Genomic DNA, 16,700 nt, shown 5'->3' with positions numbered 1-16,700 from the left:
TGCAATTGAGAGCATACTGGTCATAATAAAGAAATAGTAACATTGTAAATATGTTATTGGCAGTTGTTTTGTTCTAGTCAAAATACGGGCATACAGTTTTTTAAATGAATGCCGGTTTACACTGTCAGAAGCTCTTTGATTGTCAATTAAATAATTTTCATTGGCTAACGTGACAGCGTTTTTCAGTGTCAATTAAGTCGTGTTGTAAAGAACAATAATCAATGTCACACTGTCGATTTTTCGGCTCGAACAAGACATGGCGAATAAGCAGATTACTAATTACTTTCGGCCGGTTGAACAGAACAAAATTCCAACAACAAATTCCGGGACATCAGATCTTACATCCTCGCATCCAGCCACAAAACAGAAGATGAGGGTGATCTAATACTTATCAGCCTGGAAGGCCCTAGCATGGCCGAATTTGGTCCTTCAAGTTCTGTTCACAGGTGGATGCATGAATCAGTTCGGCCAGACTACCAAATATGAAACTGGTGTGGCCTGATAACATCGAACATGCAATCTCCAACCAGGATAAAACTCAGGACTTTTTGTAACAGAACAGTATCTCTCATTTCAGTATGTCATTATTGTAGTTGTATTCGCAAAGATTAGCATAACACATTTTATTTGTTTTACGCATGAAACAATTTTGCTCCTAAAATTTTAGGTTTAGGAGCATTTTGCTCCTATTTTTTTAGTGCTTAGGAGCATTTTGCTCTTTGCCAAAAAGTTAACTTCCTAGGCTGATGGTAATTTCAATTTAGTTAAACAGATTTCACTTATCTGCAAACTTTTTTTGCCTGTGAAGAAGTAATACATTAACAGTACATGTATCTTGTACCTACTGTATAAATAATTTCAGCTATCATGGTTCAACCCTGTAAATACCACCTGCAGTCCCAGGGTTCACCTCAGTCAATACCACCTGCAGTCCCAGGGTTCACCTCAGTCAATACCACCTTCAGTCCCAGGGTTCACCTCAGCCAATACCATCTGCAGTCCCAGGGTTGATGTCAGCCAATACTTCCTGCAGTCCCAGGGTTCACGTCAGCCAATACCACCTGCAGTTCCAAGGTTTACCTCAGCCAATACCACCTGCAGTCCCAGGGTTCACCTCGGCCAATACCACCTGCAGTCCCAGGGTTCACCTGGGCCAATACCACCTGCAGTCCCAGGGTTCACCTTAGCCAATACCACCTGCAGTTCCAAGGTTCACGTCGGCCAATACCACCTGCAGTCCCAGGGTTCACCTCAGCCAATACCACCTGCAGTCCCAGGGTTCACCTCAGCCAATACCACCTGCAGTCCCAGGGTTCACCTCTGCCAATACCACCTGCAGTCCCAGGGTTCACCTCAGCCAATACCACCTACAGTCCCAGGGTTCACCTCAGTCAATACCACCTGCAGTCCCAGGGTTCACCTCTGCCAATACCACCTGCAGTCCCAGGGTTCACCTCAGCCAATACCAGTGTTCTCCCCAGAAAAATGTATCAGAGTGGCGGCTAATTTGCATATAATTTACATATCATTAGCATTTGTCTGAAGATAAAGAAAACAATAATGACAGGCTTGCATGGATGAAAATGTGTCTTTATTTTTTAACAAATTTATGTAGAAGATTAAATGAATCTGCTGCTGTGTGATTTCTATGTAATGTTGATTTTTCGGACTTTCATGGAAGCCCAGTGATCTGCAGCTTTTGAGAACGCCGTGATTTTCTTTGCTTCCCACTTCTATTAAATGACATGGCCTTCTTGTGCATCTCCGAGTGTGCGTGTTTATCGATAGCATATTTCATAATAGTTATACATGGCATAGAATTCCATACCAAAGAACTATTTCTGGATGTTTTTAAGTTGAATTTTCCACATATGTGTCACAGCATTTCTAAAAGATAAGAAATAGGAGCGAATCAATACTTGTATTTAAAAAATATCGTCACGATCAACACGAAAATAAACAAATTGCCGCCATTTTGAAAAGTCGCTAAACCTAAAAATTGCCACGATAAACTTTACCCAACTATTTCAAAACACAATACTAGTATTAGTTACTTTGATAAATCGTAGCCAACAATTTTTGAACTTCCAGAAAGAAGGTCGTTTCCAAAAAAATGTTTCGACGATCGGCAAAAAATGAAGCCATACAAAAATTTACTAAACTAGGTCAAAACTCGCTTCCAAGTAAAACGCTACAAATAAATACTTTTTTTACCTTTGCCATCGGATGTTTCTCTCAGCCACGTATATTTTGTTGTCCATTGTGCATCAAATCTAGAGTTTATTTTTTTGCACTTTTCGTTGTAACATCATCTTGGACACGTTTAGTACCACTGCCGACAGGGGTACCGGTGACCGCGTTGCTGGTGGGTTTATCGCTCGCAACCAGGGGCCCAGCAGGGCGTTCTACGCGGAACCACAACGTAATATTTCTGCTGTTTGACATCGTTGCTTCTTCCAGCCAAATATGCTACTGAGAAAATACTCGCTATTACCCCAATTAAATAGGGCGAAAGTGTTTATTGTCGAAGTACGAAGCTGTATTAGTCCATTGTCTTTGCGTAATCATTGACATGTTTCCATTCACACCTGATTTGGCTCACAGTACCGGACGCTGATGACGCTGACTAACAGATTCGCACGTGTATTAACAAGCTAAAACAAAGAGTAACAGGAAATGCCACAGAGTAGCGGGCAATCTCTCAGAGTAGCGGCATAAATAATGGAGTAGCGGCCCCGCTACGCTAAAACGCTTTGGGGAGAACACTGCAATACCACCTGCAGTCCCAGGGTTCACCTCAGTCAATACCACCTGCAGTCCCAGGGTTCACCTCAGTCAATACCACCTGCAGTCCCAGGGTTCACCTCAGTCAATACCACCTGCAGTCCCAGGGTTCACCTCAGTCAATACCACCTTCAGTCCCAGGGTTCACCTCAGCCAATACCATCTGCAGTCCCAGGGTTGATGTCAGCCAATACTTCCTGCAGTCCCAGGGTTCACGTCAGCCAATACCACCTGCAGTTCCAAGGTTTACCTCAGCCAATACCACCTGCAGTCACAGGGTTCACCCCAGCCAATACCACCTTCAGTCCCAGGGTTCACCTCGGCCAATACCACCTGCAGTCCCAGGGTTCACCTGGGCCAATACCACCTGCAGTCCCAGGGTTCACCTTAGCCAATACCACCTGCAGTTCCAAGGTTCACGTCGGCCAATACCACCTGCAGTCCCAGGGTTCACCTCAGCCAATACCATCTGCAGTCCCAGGGTTTGCCCTACATACCAATATCACCTGCAGTCCCAGGGTTTACCCTATACCAATATCACCTGCAGTCCCAGGGTTTGCCCTATACCAATATCACCTGCAGTCCCAAGGTTTACCCTATACCAAAACAACCTGCAGTCCCAGGGTTTACCCTTTACCAATATCACTTGCAGTCCCAGGGTTTACTCTATACCAATATCACCTGCAGTCCCAGGGTTCACCTCAGCCAATACCATCTGCAGTCCCAGGGTTTGCCCTGCATACCAATATTACCTGCAGTCCCAGGGTTTACCCTATACCAATATCACTTGCAGTTCCAGGGTTTACTCTATACCAATATTACCTGCAGTCCCAGGGTTTACCCTATACCAATATCACTTGCAGTCCCAGGGTTTACCCTATACCAATATTACCTGCAGTCCCAGGGTTTACCCTATACCAAAACCACCTGCAGTCCCAGGGTTTACCCTATACCAAAACTACCTGCAGTCCTAGGGTTTACCCTATACCAAAACCACCTGCAGTCCTAGGGTTTACCCTATACCAAAACCACCTGCAGTCCTAGGGTTTACCCTTTACTAATACCACCTGCAGTCCCAGGGTTTACCCTATACCAAAACCACCTGCATTCCCAGGGTTTGCCCTGCATACCAATATTACCTGCAGTCCCAGGGTTTACCCTATACCAAAACCACCTGCAGTCCCAGGGTTTACCCTATACCAAAACCACCTGCAGTCCCAGGGTTTACCCTATACCAAAACCACCTGCAGTCCCAGGGTTTACCCTATACCAAAACCACCTGCAGTACCAGGGTTTACCCTATACCAAAACCACCTGCAGTCCCAGGGTTTACCCTATACCAAAACCACCTGCAGTCCCAGGGTTTACCCTATACCAAAACCACCTGCAGTCCCAGGGTTTACCCTTTACTAATACCCATCTTACATTACATTGAGCAAATATTAACAGTAGGTGATGCTTACACAAATAATAAGTATTTGGATTAGCTAAAATGTAGTAAGCAAAGAGCATGGTAGTGTGTCCGATATTTCATTAGCCATTTGTCTGGATTGTACTGAACTCAGAACTAAAGCATGGATGAATATTCTTTACATGTGGCATACAGATTTCACTCCTAGACTAAACACTCAGCTGCATTTTGACAGATTGTTTACTTAATATTAATACCCAATATTTTAAAGGCCTTTAAATTAAAATTTTCAATTTAACTGACAAACAAATTTATATAACAAATACTTCAAAACGCCACGCTGCAAGGCAATGGTAACGATTTAAGTTTATTTATGTGTATCTTTTGGGCTATTGCAGACGAAACTTTATCTAAAGCTTAGTGGAAATTCCGCCAGAAGAGTTAATAACACAACTGGAGTTCATGACTTTGTTGCTTGGAAACGAATGAATGACAAATTGGCCATATTATTATGCAAATCTTATTTATAGTGTAAAACTTGGTGCTTAGTTTATGTCCTTCCCTAATAACCTCTAAAACTTGTATGTTGAACTGTGATTGGAGTATACAGTATACATTACATACTACTCCACTCATTTGGCTTATTGTTTTTTATCAACCTTTGTTCAGTGTTGTTGCGGGGAAAACCGTTATTGTCCCGAGTTATTTGGTACAGTTTCAACTTTTCTCCCTTATGTCAATATTGGAACCATACAGTGAATAATCTGAATGCAACAAACAGATTGTGAAGAATAAAAAAAAAGGTGTCTTTCACAGGTCAACAAAAAGAGTCATTCAGAATTTGACATTGAACACGACTGGTCGTAGCACACTGACACGTATCTGTGGTATGAAAAACTATGCAGTATACTTTCTGTAGGTTGTATTTGCCATTGTAGACCCAAGACTTTGAATAGCACTATACAAAGTCTGTGTATAAAATATAACTTTGTCTCTGCTTTTTTTTTGTCCCGTGGAACAATCACCTCTTATTGATGGACCTTGCATATAACCCTGCACATTCATGTTCAGTATTAGTGCGTGAAATTCTCTATATTAGATGTTTCGTTTTCAGAAGTAGATTTCATCTTGCCGAGACACAATAAGTTATATCCAGCATGACAAGTACGTGAAATAGCTTTTGTCATGTTACAATTACAGTGGAGTGTAACATGGCATATTATCGGATAATTATCCTAGATATACCCCTCTGAGTGCAAGTATGGAACGCTATGGATCTCAGAATTTTGACCACTCGATCCTCCACCGAGAAAAGTTGTAGACTTTTACAACTCCCCCCCCCCCAAAAAAAAGTGTTAATGTTCAAGGAAGGATAGTAAATAAAGTTATACTGCATTATTAATTTGGTGGGTTTTTGAGAATTACACACACATAAACCCAGCACTCCCCTCACACCCACCTCATTGTGTGTGCATTTTATATGCAACTCCTTTTTTATGAACAGTGGGGTTGATGACCTGAACAAATTAATAAGTAACAGGAGAAATGATTGAAAAAAAAGGAAACAAACTTGCAACAGTATGTTTTATTGTTGACTGAGAAAAAATTGCTGTCCATTTTGCTGTCATAAATTAGTCTGCAAAATTTTAATAGATTGCGAATAAAAAAAAAAAGATCCTTAAAACTGTAAGGCCATCTTGCATATTCAACAAAATATTGATTTATATGAATAATTGTGTATATTAAATAATCAATTTAATGTTGATACCAAATATTTTGTCTTATTTTTGTAAAGAAGTATAAGATATGAATGGTATTTCATAATCAATAAACTCTGGTAATATATATGAGAAAAGGCATTTGTTGATTTACATAGTGCATAAATACAAGATGTATTGATTTTCCAATATCTGGTCTATTTTTGACAACACTGCAATTTGTATTGTTGGACTTGCAGGTAAAAAGTACTTCCTAATGCCGTCTTTCACCCGTAATTGAATGGATTATTGACTCAAGTAACTTCAATTTTCCCCTGGATTTGCTTCCTGCAAGGCTTAGAAAAGGAAAGTGTGCAATAGCGCCCTCTTTGTTGAAAGTTTGTTGAACACTGCTACATGCATATAGGAATTGAAGAAACAAAAATGCAAGTTTTTATTTATCTGTTGAATTTGCTCAGTTTTGGAATGTCTTTCTTACATATCAATTTTGCTCTGAGTATGACGTGTTTATGCAAGTGACAGAGGTGTGTCACACAAAACTGAATTTGATTGATCCTGTATAGAATACATTGTAAATGTAATTTTTGATTTATATGTAGACTTCTATAGAAGATATGCTTCTGATAGAAAGTATGGTCATAATATTACCAAACAAAAAAATGTGTGTGGTTTGACGTAAACATGTGTGGTCGGGCATACTCGCATCAAATAATAACATTACTATTATACTGCTTAGAAAGAACAGCTATATGTATACTGTAAAATGACTAATTTTCACTGCGTTTAAATTTCACTGATTTACCATTTTAGGCATATTCAGTGGGTTTTAAATTCACGGTTTTATCATTCAGATAATGTGTTCTATGCTAAATTTTACATATTCACTGGGTTTTAATTTAGCGCATTTTCCAGTCAGCGAAATAAGCTAAATTAAAACCCAGTGAATAATTACCCCCTTTACAGTATGTATTGTATATGTTAAAACCTCTAAAAAATTGTACATTGTTTCTTTAGTTTGTAAGCCAAAAACAAAATTACTTCGATGTATGATGAAAAATGAATGATCAAAACTATCTTTTAATAACAGAATAATAGCATCACTTATGGTCTTCATGAGTGATGTCATGATTACATGTAGCATTGTAACATCCATCGCTATGGTGATTAGATCTACTTTGTCATTTATGAAAGAATTCATCATTTATCAGACTAGATAATCATAGTTATCCTCCACATGACCTGAAGTGACTACTTGACTGCTCTCATTTCCTGTACTGATTGTCACTCTAGGTGTCAATCTGACTAACAGCTATTAGAAATCTCATCATTTTGTCAGTTTTGAAGTTGTCATTATTGCTGACAGGGCAGATATACATGTATTACTAAACTGACTGAAGTAGAATATTTCCTGTTTGAAATTGTAAACTAAGTCATGTCAATTTTACTTTGTCAATATCTTTAATGTTGCACTCTGAGGTCATTCCTAAAGCTTTATTGGAGCTTAGGGATTATATGAATTGTCTGAAATTGTGGAAAATGTGGACCAAATTTGTTGCATGTTTCAATGTTGCCATCAATCAGCTTCTTTCCATTTGATTTATTTTTCCCCCTATGCTCTGATGTACGTGGTTTGCAATCCCCTATCACTCTTCAAATATTTCTTGTAATTCTCACATACTCATAATACTCGTATGATCAGGTGTGTCGTTGTTCTATAATCCGAGTGAAGCTATAGAATGTATAGAGATGACCAGTGACAAAATAGTTAATTTTTGTATAATTTCGTACAGCTCAAATTCATAAAAAAGCGGCATAATCTACAGACTATGATAATGTTTTACAAATCAGTCTAAAAAAATGACTGGCTGTAAATTTTAATTGTCAAAAATATATTCATGATTCCTCTTTATATATAAAACTCAATTGAAAACTTGTCTGAGATCATTTTAACATAATACATCTGAATTATATGTAAAAATTATGGTAAACAATTTTCTTTTTCATGAAGCAAATTTCAGAAAAATTTTGTGAGTCAGAGAAACTATTGAATTTTGTGAATATTTCATTTCATTATTTTGAGACAGCAAGCCAAAGTGACTATTACAAAATATCGCCCCATGGATGCTGTCAAATTATCATATCACAATAGTTGATAGCACTGAAAATATTTACAGTAAATTCAATTCAACACAATCCTAATTTGGCTCATAATCTTTAAAGAGAAAACTATCAATTAATGTTGTACAGTATTTTCTCAAAATCTAAATCTTCTTAACTGGCTGGCTAAGAATCATATGCATAATGATAAATCTGTGCGCCATTGTTGATATTCTCACACGATATTGAACATTAGTTCTCTCTGAATGCTAAACTAAGATGCCCCTTAAAAAATGTAATGCACCGGTAATCAATGATTTTGTTAAGCTGCCATGAACCTCTTCATATTTCCTCTCATGAGATGTTTATTATAATATCCCAGGACCAACCATTACTTTTAATATCCTGTACTTTGTTAGTAGATTTTTTCTTATTCTCACTATTATATTTACATGTATATATAGCATTGAATTATTAGTACACCTTTATTCCCACTGTGTGTATATGAATGTAAGTTTTACTTTCAGATAATAACTATACACTCGGTGAAGTGGTCATGCAATATTAATATTAGCATACCTCTTTGAGCTTAAAAGGGGAAGTTAACGCTGCAATGGTGTTGGATTATCATGTATATAAATGTTTGCATGCTGAGAGTATTATTGAAAAAAGGATTGGGTAGTTATGCAGAGCCCTTCTTGGCTTTAATAACTAGAGCTTTTCTCGAGGGTCTATTGGAATCCAATGCTCTCATGGTGTGTCTTGCTTACCACATACACGTACGTTAATAATGAAGATATCACCTTTAATAGCTCCCTGCTTAGCCCTTTAAATTTTTCCTGCCAAATAACAATAATTTCTTTGTTAAATTTAAACCAAGTTGACATTATTTCATTTTTCTTTACAAGAGTAGAAATTGCAGGTTTATTTTGTAAATGGTGATAAATATGGACTCAGACTGTTTTATTATATAAAAAAAAAAAAAAAGAAAGTTTACATTGCAAGTGATGTCATCATTAGATACTAGATTTTCTTTTTTAACTACTAGCATATGTACAAACAATCTGTTTATTTTATTGGTACAAATGTATTTCAACAAAATGTATCACAGGAAAATATTGAATGTCAGGTTGTGTACTTGTACTTACATACATGTATAATGGTGTTTTTAAATATTCCTGATTAAGTTGGTATTCATTATGCTGACTTTTTCTTCTTTGTAGCGTTTAATTTAAATATTCAAATTACGTCACAAAAATGATTGCTCAAAATTTTCGCATATCAATAAAAATGTATAAAGTATGCCAGTGCATTGCAAAGTTGGATAAAATAGCAACTGAAATTTGACAGATTTGACATGTGTGTAACCTAATTTCCTAATTAGGACGACATGATAAAGTTCATTGGTATGTAACAATGCCATCTTGCAAGCACTTAGCATGAATAATTAACCCTGAGTGTTAACCTGTGTCTCAGGTGATACCGTCTTGCTTTACGTTACCAAAGAATGTTGCAAAATTGAAATCCGATACCTGTCCTCTGACACTCGCAAGTAGCGAAATTTACATGTTTTAAAAATAAAGGGTTCAATGATACGCTGTTCTGATGATGTTATGTAGGGACTAAGGACAACTGGCAAATGTGGTTCATTTAGTGTCATTAGTAATCAGGTCACATCGATGATTACACAAATTGAAATTATCTCCCTCTGACACAACTTTTTGTTGTAATCCAGCTCCGTGAAAACATCTCTGCTACGAATGCCAGACATCGTGTAAAAAATGCATGGTGTTGCCATAGTTACACTTCCCTCTGCTCCAAACCCTGGGCCTACCCCGGAACAACAATGGTTTCTCCCATAGTGTCAAAGGTCGCAATGACCAGCAGGATATGTAAATCTGTGACTGTTATTGACACTCCGGTGTACACATATTGGTGGTGGCAGCAGTGTTACTGCTGCGCGTGTCTGTCTACTGATCATGGCTACTGGCAGTACTGCTACATTTGACGATCTGGAAGACTCTCGGTTAGGCTTGTCATTCTAATGATCATTCGTAGCATTGATTTTCTGTTAATTGTCGTGGTATTTGTCCACTCTGTGCGTTACTATTCAATGTTGAAATGAGATTACTGTGCCATTATTGAGGTGGTGTATATTTACCACTGTGGTCCGTGTGATCTCATAAAACTGTTATACCTGTCTTCTCAAAGTCTCCTTTGTGGTTGTGACTCTGTAAAACACTTTATGGCAGTACTTGACTTCAAACCCTTTAAAAATATAGCTTAATTTACTTCATATCATAACCTTGATACAAAATTTTCAATGCATTTTTGCTTTATCTCAATATTCAACATGGGGTCCTATTTCACAGTAACAACCAATGTAAAATTAGATATAGCTGAAGGCGCTGTATATCATAATCATCATACCATTGACCTTGACGTTCAAAACAATTCTGGTATGTGCAGCAGATTGTTACATCTGTGGATTTCTTTTTCTATTTCAGGTCACGGTTAGGAACTCTGCTTCAAAGTTTAGATCGTCTGAGCGGTTCTTCAAATGCTGAAGAAGTTGAACAGCTTCGCTATGTAACATCCAGGCTACAGCAACTCGTCAGTGGCCAAGGTAAGTTGCTCTGCTACATGTAGCTTCTTCCTATTTCACAATTAATCTGAAAACAAATTTGCGACTTGAATAGTATTTGAGTTTGTCATGTGGAGTTATTCTATTTGTTCAAGTTATTTACCAAATAATCTACGGCCCTAATCTGACTAATGGGCCTTCCATTTTAAATCACTCACTGCATTGGGCATTGAATTCTTTTTATTTAGTTGTATGTATTTATATAAGTGGTCCCTGGCAATTCAATATTTTTCTTGTGTTGACAAAGTAAAACGCCCTTCTGTATTATAACCACAATACCTCCTAACATTACCATATCTTTGTTATCTCAATTCATTTCACAGCGTACTAGCCAAATTCATTTTAATTTAGTGTCTTCATGCAGTGCAAAAAATATGTAAGCCGATTATTTTAGCGATTTGATCAATTAAGAGCATTCGTGGGGGAAATTTGCTTGTAAAAGTCGCTGTGACCCCTCCCCCAACCTATCTTAATTAAGGATCCAAAGGAAATGTTCTTTTCATCAAAATTTTGTGAATGTTCCCGAACTTGCAAAAATATATTTCCTTGTAATTGAAAGCAGTTTACAGTACCGGTCCGGTACTCTTCCGTATTGACAGTTGTTGAATGTTGTTACACTCCAAATGCCACTGTCACTATTGCAATGACAAATATTTGACTTGAACATCTTTGTATTCGCCCCACATTCTGCTACAGTTCAGAAGGAGTGTAATTTTTGGTCAGATTTATAATTTTTTGTAATAATTATGCAATCCATTGTGATTCAGTGTTTTTTTGTTGCCATTATGGTGTACTGTATTCAGTTTATTAGATCATGTCAATAAACTTCTTGAACTTGTTAATTTTTTTACTAAAACATGTAACTTTTTTACATTTGCGAGGTAATCACATTGATTTAGAATTGTCTCAATTACCCTATATTTTTATTTTAAATAACGGACTGTAATTTCTGTCTAGATTGAGTCGTTGAACTATTATGAATAATTAATAAACTAGTCTTTATTGACGTATACATTCGTCGTAAGTACCAGAAGTCGTATATCTTAAACAGTTATGACAATTATACTTACAAACATGCTTCAAATATTATAAAAATAGAACTTTGTGTATTTTATTTTACTGCTTTTTTCCATTGTGGACTTTCGTTTCTCGTAACAGCTGCTGTGCACTGGGATATATATGACAGATTAATTAATTAACTTCCTCTTGTCAATTTGTTAATGTTATCCATGGAAGATTTGGCATCGCAGGGGGTCCAATGAACAATGTTGATTTGTTTATGCCTTTTTTTTTTAAATCCAAGATTTTCAACAAACCATCTGAATAATGTTTTTATCTTATTTAGTTCCCATATACATTCTAAATACTGAAATTCTTGCATCTCCTAAATGGACCTCTTTTCAGTTTGCCAAACCACATGACCATTTTCATTAAGCTTCTCAGTAGTGAATTCAATTGGTACACAGGTGTTACAAATTTAATTCAAGATCAATTGAGCGTGTGGTTCCGAGATGAAAAAAATTTTAAAGGTTTTTTTTTTTTTTATCTTTTGTTAATACAGCACTGTTTCACCGATTTGTCAAAAAAGAGGGTATATGTACATGTATGTCCATACACCCATGCACTGTGCAAAAGTTATACGCTAATCCGTTAGGAAATTCATAATGATGCCAATTTCGGCAAAGTAATTAAAGCCCAACAACGTCATGTGACGTACGATACAAATGTAGTTGTCATTTGTAATATGGGTTGCACATATGTCAATGATACTACCGATACAACAAAAATTTCAGTTTGGTGAGACCTCCAAAAGAAGAAAAAAAAAAGTAAAGGGTTTTTTCTTGAATACAAGATGACTACTGCTACATGTGACCAAATATAGAAGATTTTAGCGCATTGCAGCTGATAAATTGATTTTTAACCATTTTAATGACATTTTTTTGTGACTAATAATGTACAAAAAATAAATTCGTTGGATTGTTATGAAATGCAGATAAAATTCAACTTCATTCAGTTTCGTTGTAAGCGAAATGATTCAAGTCGCATATTATAAACGCTCGAAGCTGTAGGATATCCGCCATGTTTTGCACGAGTTGACCTGGGACGGTGTGCTTTGACCTGATAGGTCAAATCGCTAATTAACCAATCAAAATGATGGATAATGCCAACGTGTTCAAATTATAATAGCTCATTTAAATATGTTAATGTTATTGAACACAACGTGGAAGAGATTAGCCGATGTTGTAGTACGATCTTTTGGCTTGGATTTTGATGGGAAAACAGCATTATTTTTTTAAATCAAAACATTAGTTGTTTTCAAAAGATAAACTGAGCATTTGCAGATTAATTTAACACTTTTTACGATGATTACAGCTCACTGTTGAAACGAAGCTTACCGATTCACGCTAGTCACAATATAAACGTCATACTCTTGACTTCGATAAAACTTAAATTAGACTACTTTTGGCATCAGGAATGATTGAAATGTCTGAAAAATTTGGTTAAAATATTTAAAAAAAACAACTTAAAAAACTGCTGAAAAATCACAGAAAATCGATTTCTTGGTCCCATTTTAATTTTTAAAAAACCCAAACTGCTGTATAATGGCCAATAAGAAATTGAAGTTAAAAAATTTTGCCATGTTCTGGTAAATATCGCTGAACATCGAAAGAAGTGCTATAGTTTGTATAAGTGATATTGGTAGCCAGTATGCCAGTGTTGCTACAACAAAAATTTCAGCTTGCTATCACTTCCAGAAGTATGAGCTTCCTGGACTTCCAAAACAACTAGATTGAATTCATGTGCCTTGAGCCAAGATGTACTTCTTATGGAGCAAATATAATAGAAATACAGATTGAACTCGATCAAACCAATTAGTTTTTAAAGAATAGGGCAGTGTACTTTATGTACGATATCATCCAATTATGAGAAAGCTTGCAACATAGAACTGGAAGGTCAGCTTTTATGATGTCCTACTAGAGTGATATTTTTCTAATTAAATTCACATTCTCGGTGATTAGTATGCCAATACAATGATTGCTTGTGTACAATATCTACTGTCAACAGAAGATTACTTTATTTTTCACTGCACTTGTCAAATTGGATTGCCATATAGAATTTATTTTCACAGGTTTATCATGAATTAATTTATTTTATAAATATGCAAAACAGTATTTCTAGTTTTTAACCCTTTGAATGGCAATCAATTCTAGTCACATTTTGCAAAATAAACCTGTGCCTTTTTTTTTCATACTTGTTCTGTAACCAATGGAAAATTATGACCATTTGTGCAAAATTAACAAATAAATAAAAGTAAAAAAATATTTAACCCTTTCCATAACCAAGCTATCTTGCCCATTTTTTTTCTACGCTTTTTGTTTAATATTCTTCAAAATTTCTGGAAATGAACCCTAATTTTGAAGCCAACAGATGAAATTTGAGTCAATTTTCAGTTTTTACTAAAAACAAATTTGGCAATTTTGGTTCTGGTCTTCTGAAGGAAAGTGCAGACTATAAATGAGACTATTTTCTAAATTTGTGATGAAAAGAGGGAACTGGTGGTAAAAAGATTAAAAACATAGGGGTCACTGAACAAGTTTCATTGAAAAAATGATATTCAATATTGAGTACAAGGAGTTTTTGACTGATTAAGGGTCTTATACTTGTTCTTTTGCCTGTAGCATAGACAATATTTATCTCAGCAACAAAAATAGAAAATATTAAAATATTTTTATTACTAAAACACGCACATATGTCACAAATGCATTGATACTGTACCTCTATCTTATTTATAAAACTGTATTCTATTTTAGGAACAATAAATTTAAATAATCTGTAATTACAGTTCACGAGATCTAGGGAATTTCAGAGATGGTGTGAGCACATGAGCAAATAGTGAAACTTTGTAAAAGCAAAAAATAATGCTTGTGATGTGTAGGTGTTATACTGAAACGAGTTTTGACTTGTGATTGTACCACCACAAAATGATGGAAGCAATTTACTCGGCTTCGTTAATGTCTGTGGAACAGTATTCATTTGCATAAACACAATGGTCTATTCAGTGCTTTGTCATACATGTACTTGCCATTTGTTCATACTCGTCTCGTGACCTAATCATTTGTACAGCTATCGTTAACCGAATCTCTCATAGACTGGAGGTTATAGGCATTGACTCTCAATAGCAATGCCATGGTTCAAACTCAGCTTGGCTATCTTTTTGTGGAGTTTGAAATTACAGAAATAAACACATCATGGCCAGGCCAATGGGTCACATGACCAAGAGTGGTATAACTACTGTAATCTTTCTAGTAGTTGACCACCTGATTTTTGGTCAAAATTATACATTGTTAAATACTATCAATCTGCTCTGATGCTTCTTTTTTTCAAAAAGAATAAATTTAAACTAGTTACTGTAAAATACTGTATTTTAGCTGAAAATATTTTCACTGAAAGTTGGATATAAAATATAGGAAAAAAGATATATTTGCTGGATTTTATTTAAACTGACTCATCCCATTTAGCGAAATTAAAGACAATAAATTCCAAGCAAAAATAACATATTTTGAAGTGCATCTTTGAGTATATCTTTGATTTGTTTCACACTTGTTTTTTTCTACAGTTGAGTTACCGCTGACTTAAAGCCCCTAATAATTGAACAGCGCAAAACAAAATATACGACTTCAAATTTTTCTTCAAACAATTCTGCGGCCTCCAAAAATAATCATATTTTATTTATGAGAGTAGTGGTGGCATAAGTGCTACTGACTGGATCTGTGATACAAAAATGTACATGTACCATAATCAATGCAATGTAGCCACAAATATACCTACATGTAGTAATGATTGTTTTGTTTTTCATCTTGTGACATCAGAAGAAATCTATGATGATGATTTATTAGGTAATGCAAAGATGTGTAAATTTGTTTACCAACGTGTGATTCATATTCCATCTCCACATACCGTATTTACTAAGAATCACATATGTGAATACAAACTAAAGAGTTGTCAATATATGAAAGTGAAATATTTGAATTTAGTGCTTTCAAAATAAAACAATAAAAATGTGCTACTAATAGAGGAAATACTATATGTGGGAAAGTTGTACAGTTTGAACTTCTGTACATTTATTTTTCTTCCCATGAGATTGACAGCCAAAACCCCCACCCCCACCCCCACCCCCAGCCCCACCCCTACCTTTCACACCATTCCCACTGATAGAGTGCATATGGTGCATGGACTTTTGTTACCTTCCTTTCATTCCCTGCAAACAGTTTGGTCCTGGTGACTTTAATATACAGAAAATCATTTGTATTTCATATGTTCTTACTCTTCTGTAATTGGTGTGTTATTCTATTTGTAAATATTGCAGTTTTTACTGTCGTTTGAATAGAACACTAAGACTAAATCCGAACAATGAAATCAGGATTTTAGTAGAGGTCCTGAAATCTGTCAGCATCACAAGAGATTTGATCACTCGGATATTATTTAAATGTTAATTATGCTACTATTCAGAAGTAAGAATAGTTCCAGTGTAATTATAGAATTATTTTCATGGCAGTGACTGATGCTATATTGAGGAATGTCTTTTCTGAAATTTTAACAGAAAGGGGTAGAATGTTTAATTACGATGGGGTCAACAACGGGTCGAGTTGATGGGAATGGAAAACCAAGAACAGTCTTGTAAAACTTGATATGCTGTGTGCAGGGCTGCGTGTGATAATGATGATGATGATGATAATGATGATGACATTTTAGAATCACATGTTTCACTATGGACACTGTGATATGAGCATGCAATGGTCCATTTCGGTGACACAAAGTCTATGCCATCTCGACAATGCTACAAAATCAATGCAATGTTTATTACTTGAGTATAAAGTTAGGATCAATTCCTGAATTGTTTGAACATTTTCCCCTCACAGTATTGTTTGTAATGACTGTAACATTGATCTCAGTCATGTTGATAGATGATTTTGTTTTGTTTTTTCAACATGCTTAATTTGATTTTTTTCCTGAATCCCGTTTGTGTGTGACTTGATGTGTCCTC

The 16,700-nt window shown here is 36.0% G+C and overlaps 1 protein-coding gene and 1 long non-coding RNA gene across 3 annotated transcripts in view; one reads left to right on the top strand and one right to left on the bottom strand.

Moving 5' to 3' along the window:
- Positions 1-1,575: 1,575 nt before the first annotated feature.
- Positions 1,576-2,574, bottom strand: LOC146735076 (uncharacterized). Its single transcript, XR_014931321.1, has 2 exons — positions 2,215-2,574; positions 1,576-1,887 (listed from the first exon to the last, which is right to left on the bottom strand). It is a non-coding gene; the product is annotated as an uncharacterized LOC146735076 (long non-coding RNA).
- Positions 2,575-9,926: 7,352 nt separating this feature from the next.
- Positions 9,927-16,700, top strand: part of LOC100369585 (cytosolic carboxypeptidase 1-like) — a 40,034-nt gene continuing 33,260 nt past the window's right edge. For both annotated transcript variants that reach the window (XM_085507061.1, XM_085507060.1), the window contains exons 1-2: positions 9,927-10,036; positions 10,518-10,636. In XM_085507061.1, coding sequence (XP_085363187.1) covers positions 9,990-10,036; positions 10,518-10,636 — 166 coding nt within the window. In that variant the 5' untranslated portion in view covers positions 9,927-9,989. The remainder of the gene's footprint in view (positions 10,037-10,517; positions 10,637-16,700) is intronic.

Source organism: Saccoglossus kowalevskii, chromosome 13, assembly GCF_978046115.1.
Source record: "Saccoglossus kowalevskii chromosome 13, keSacKowa6.1, whole genome shotgun sequence".
NCBI classification, from domain to species: Eukaryota; Metazoa; Hemichordata; class Enteropneusta; family Harrimaniidae; genus Saccoglossus; species Saccoglossus kowalevskii.
This window is presented reverse-complemented; position numbering and strand designations above follow the sequence as displayed.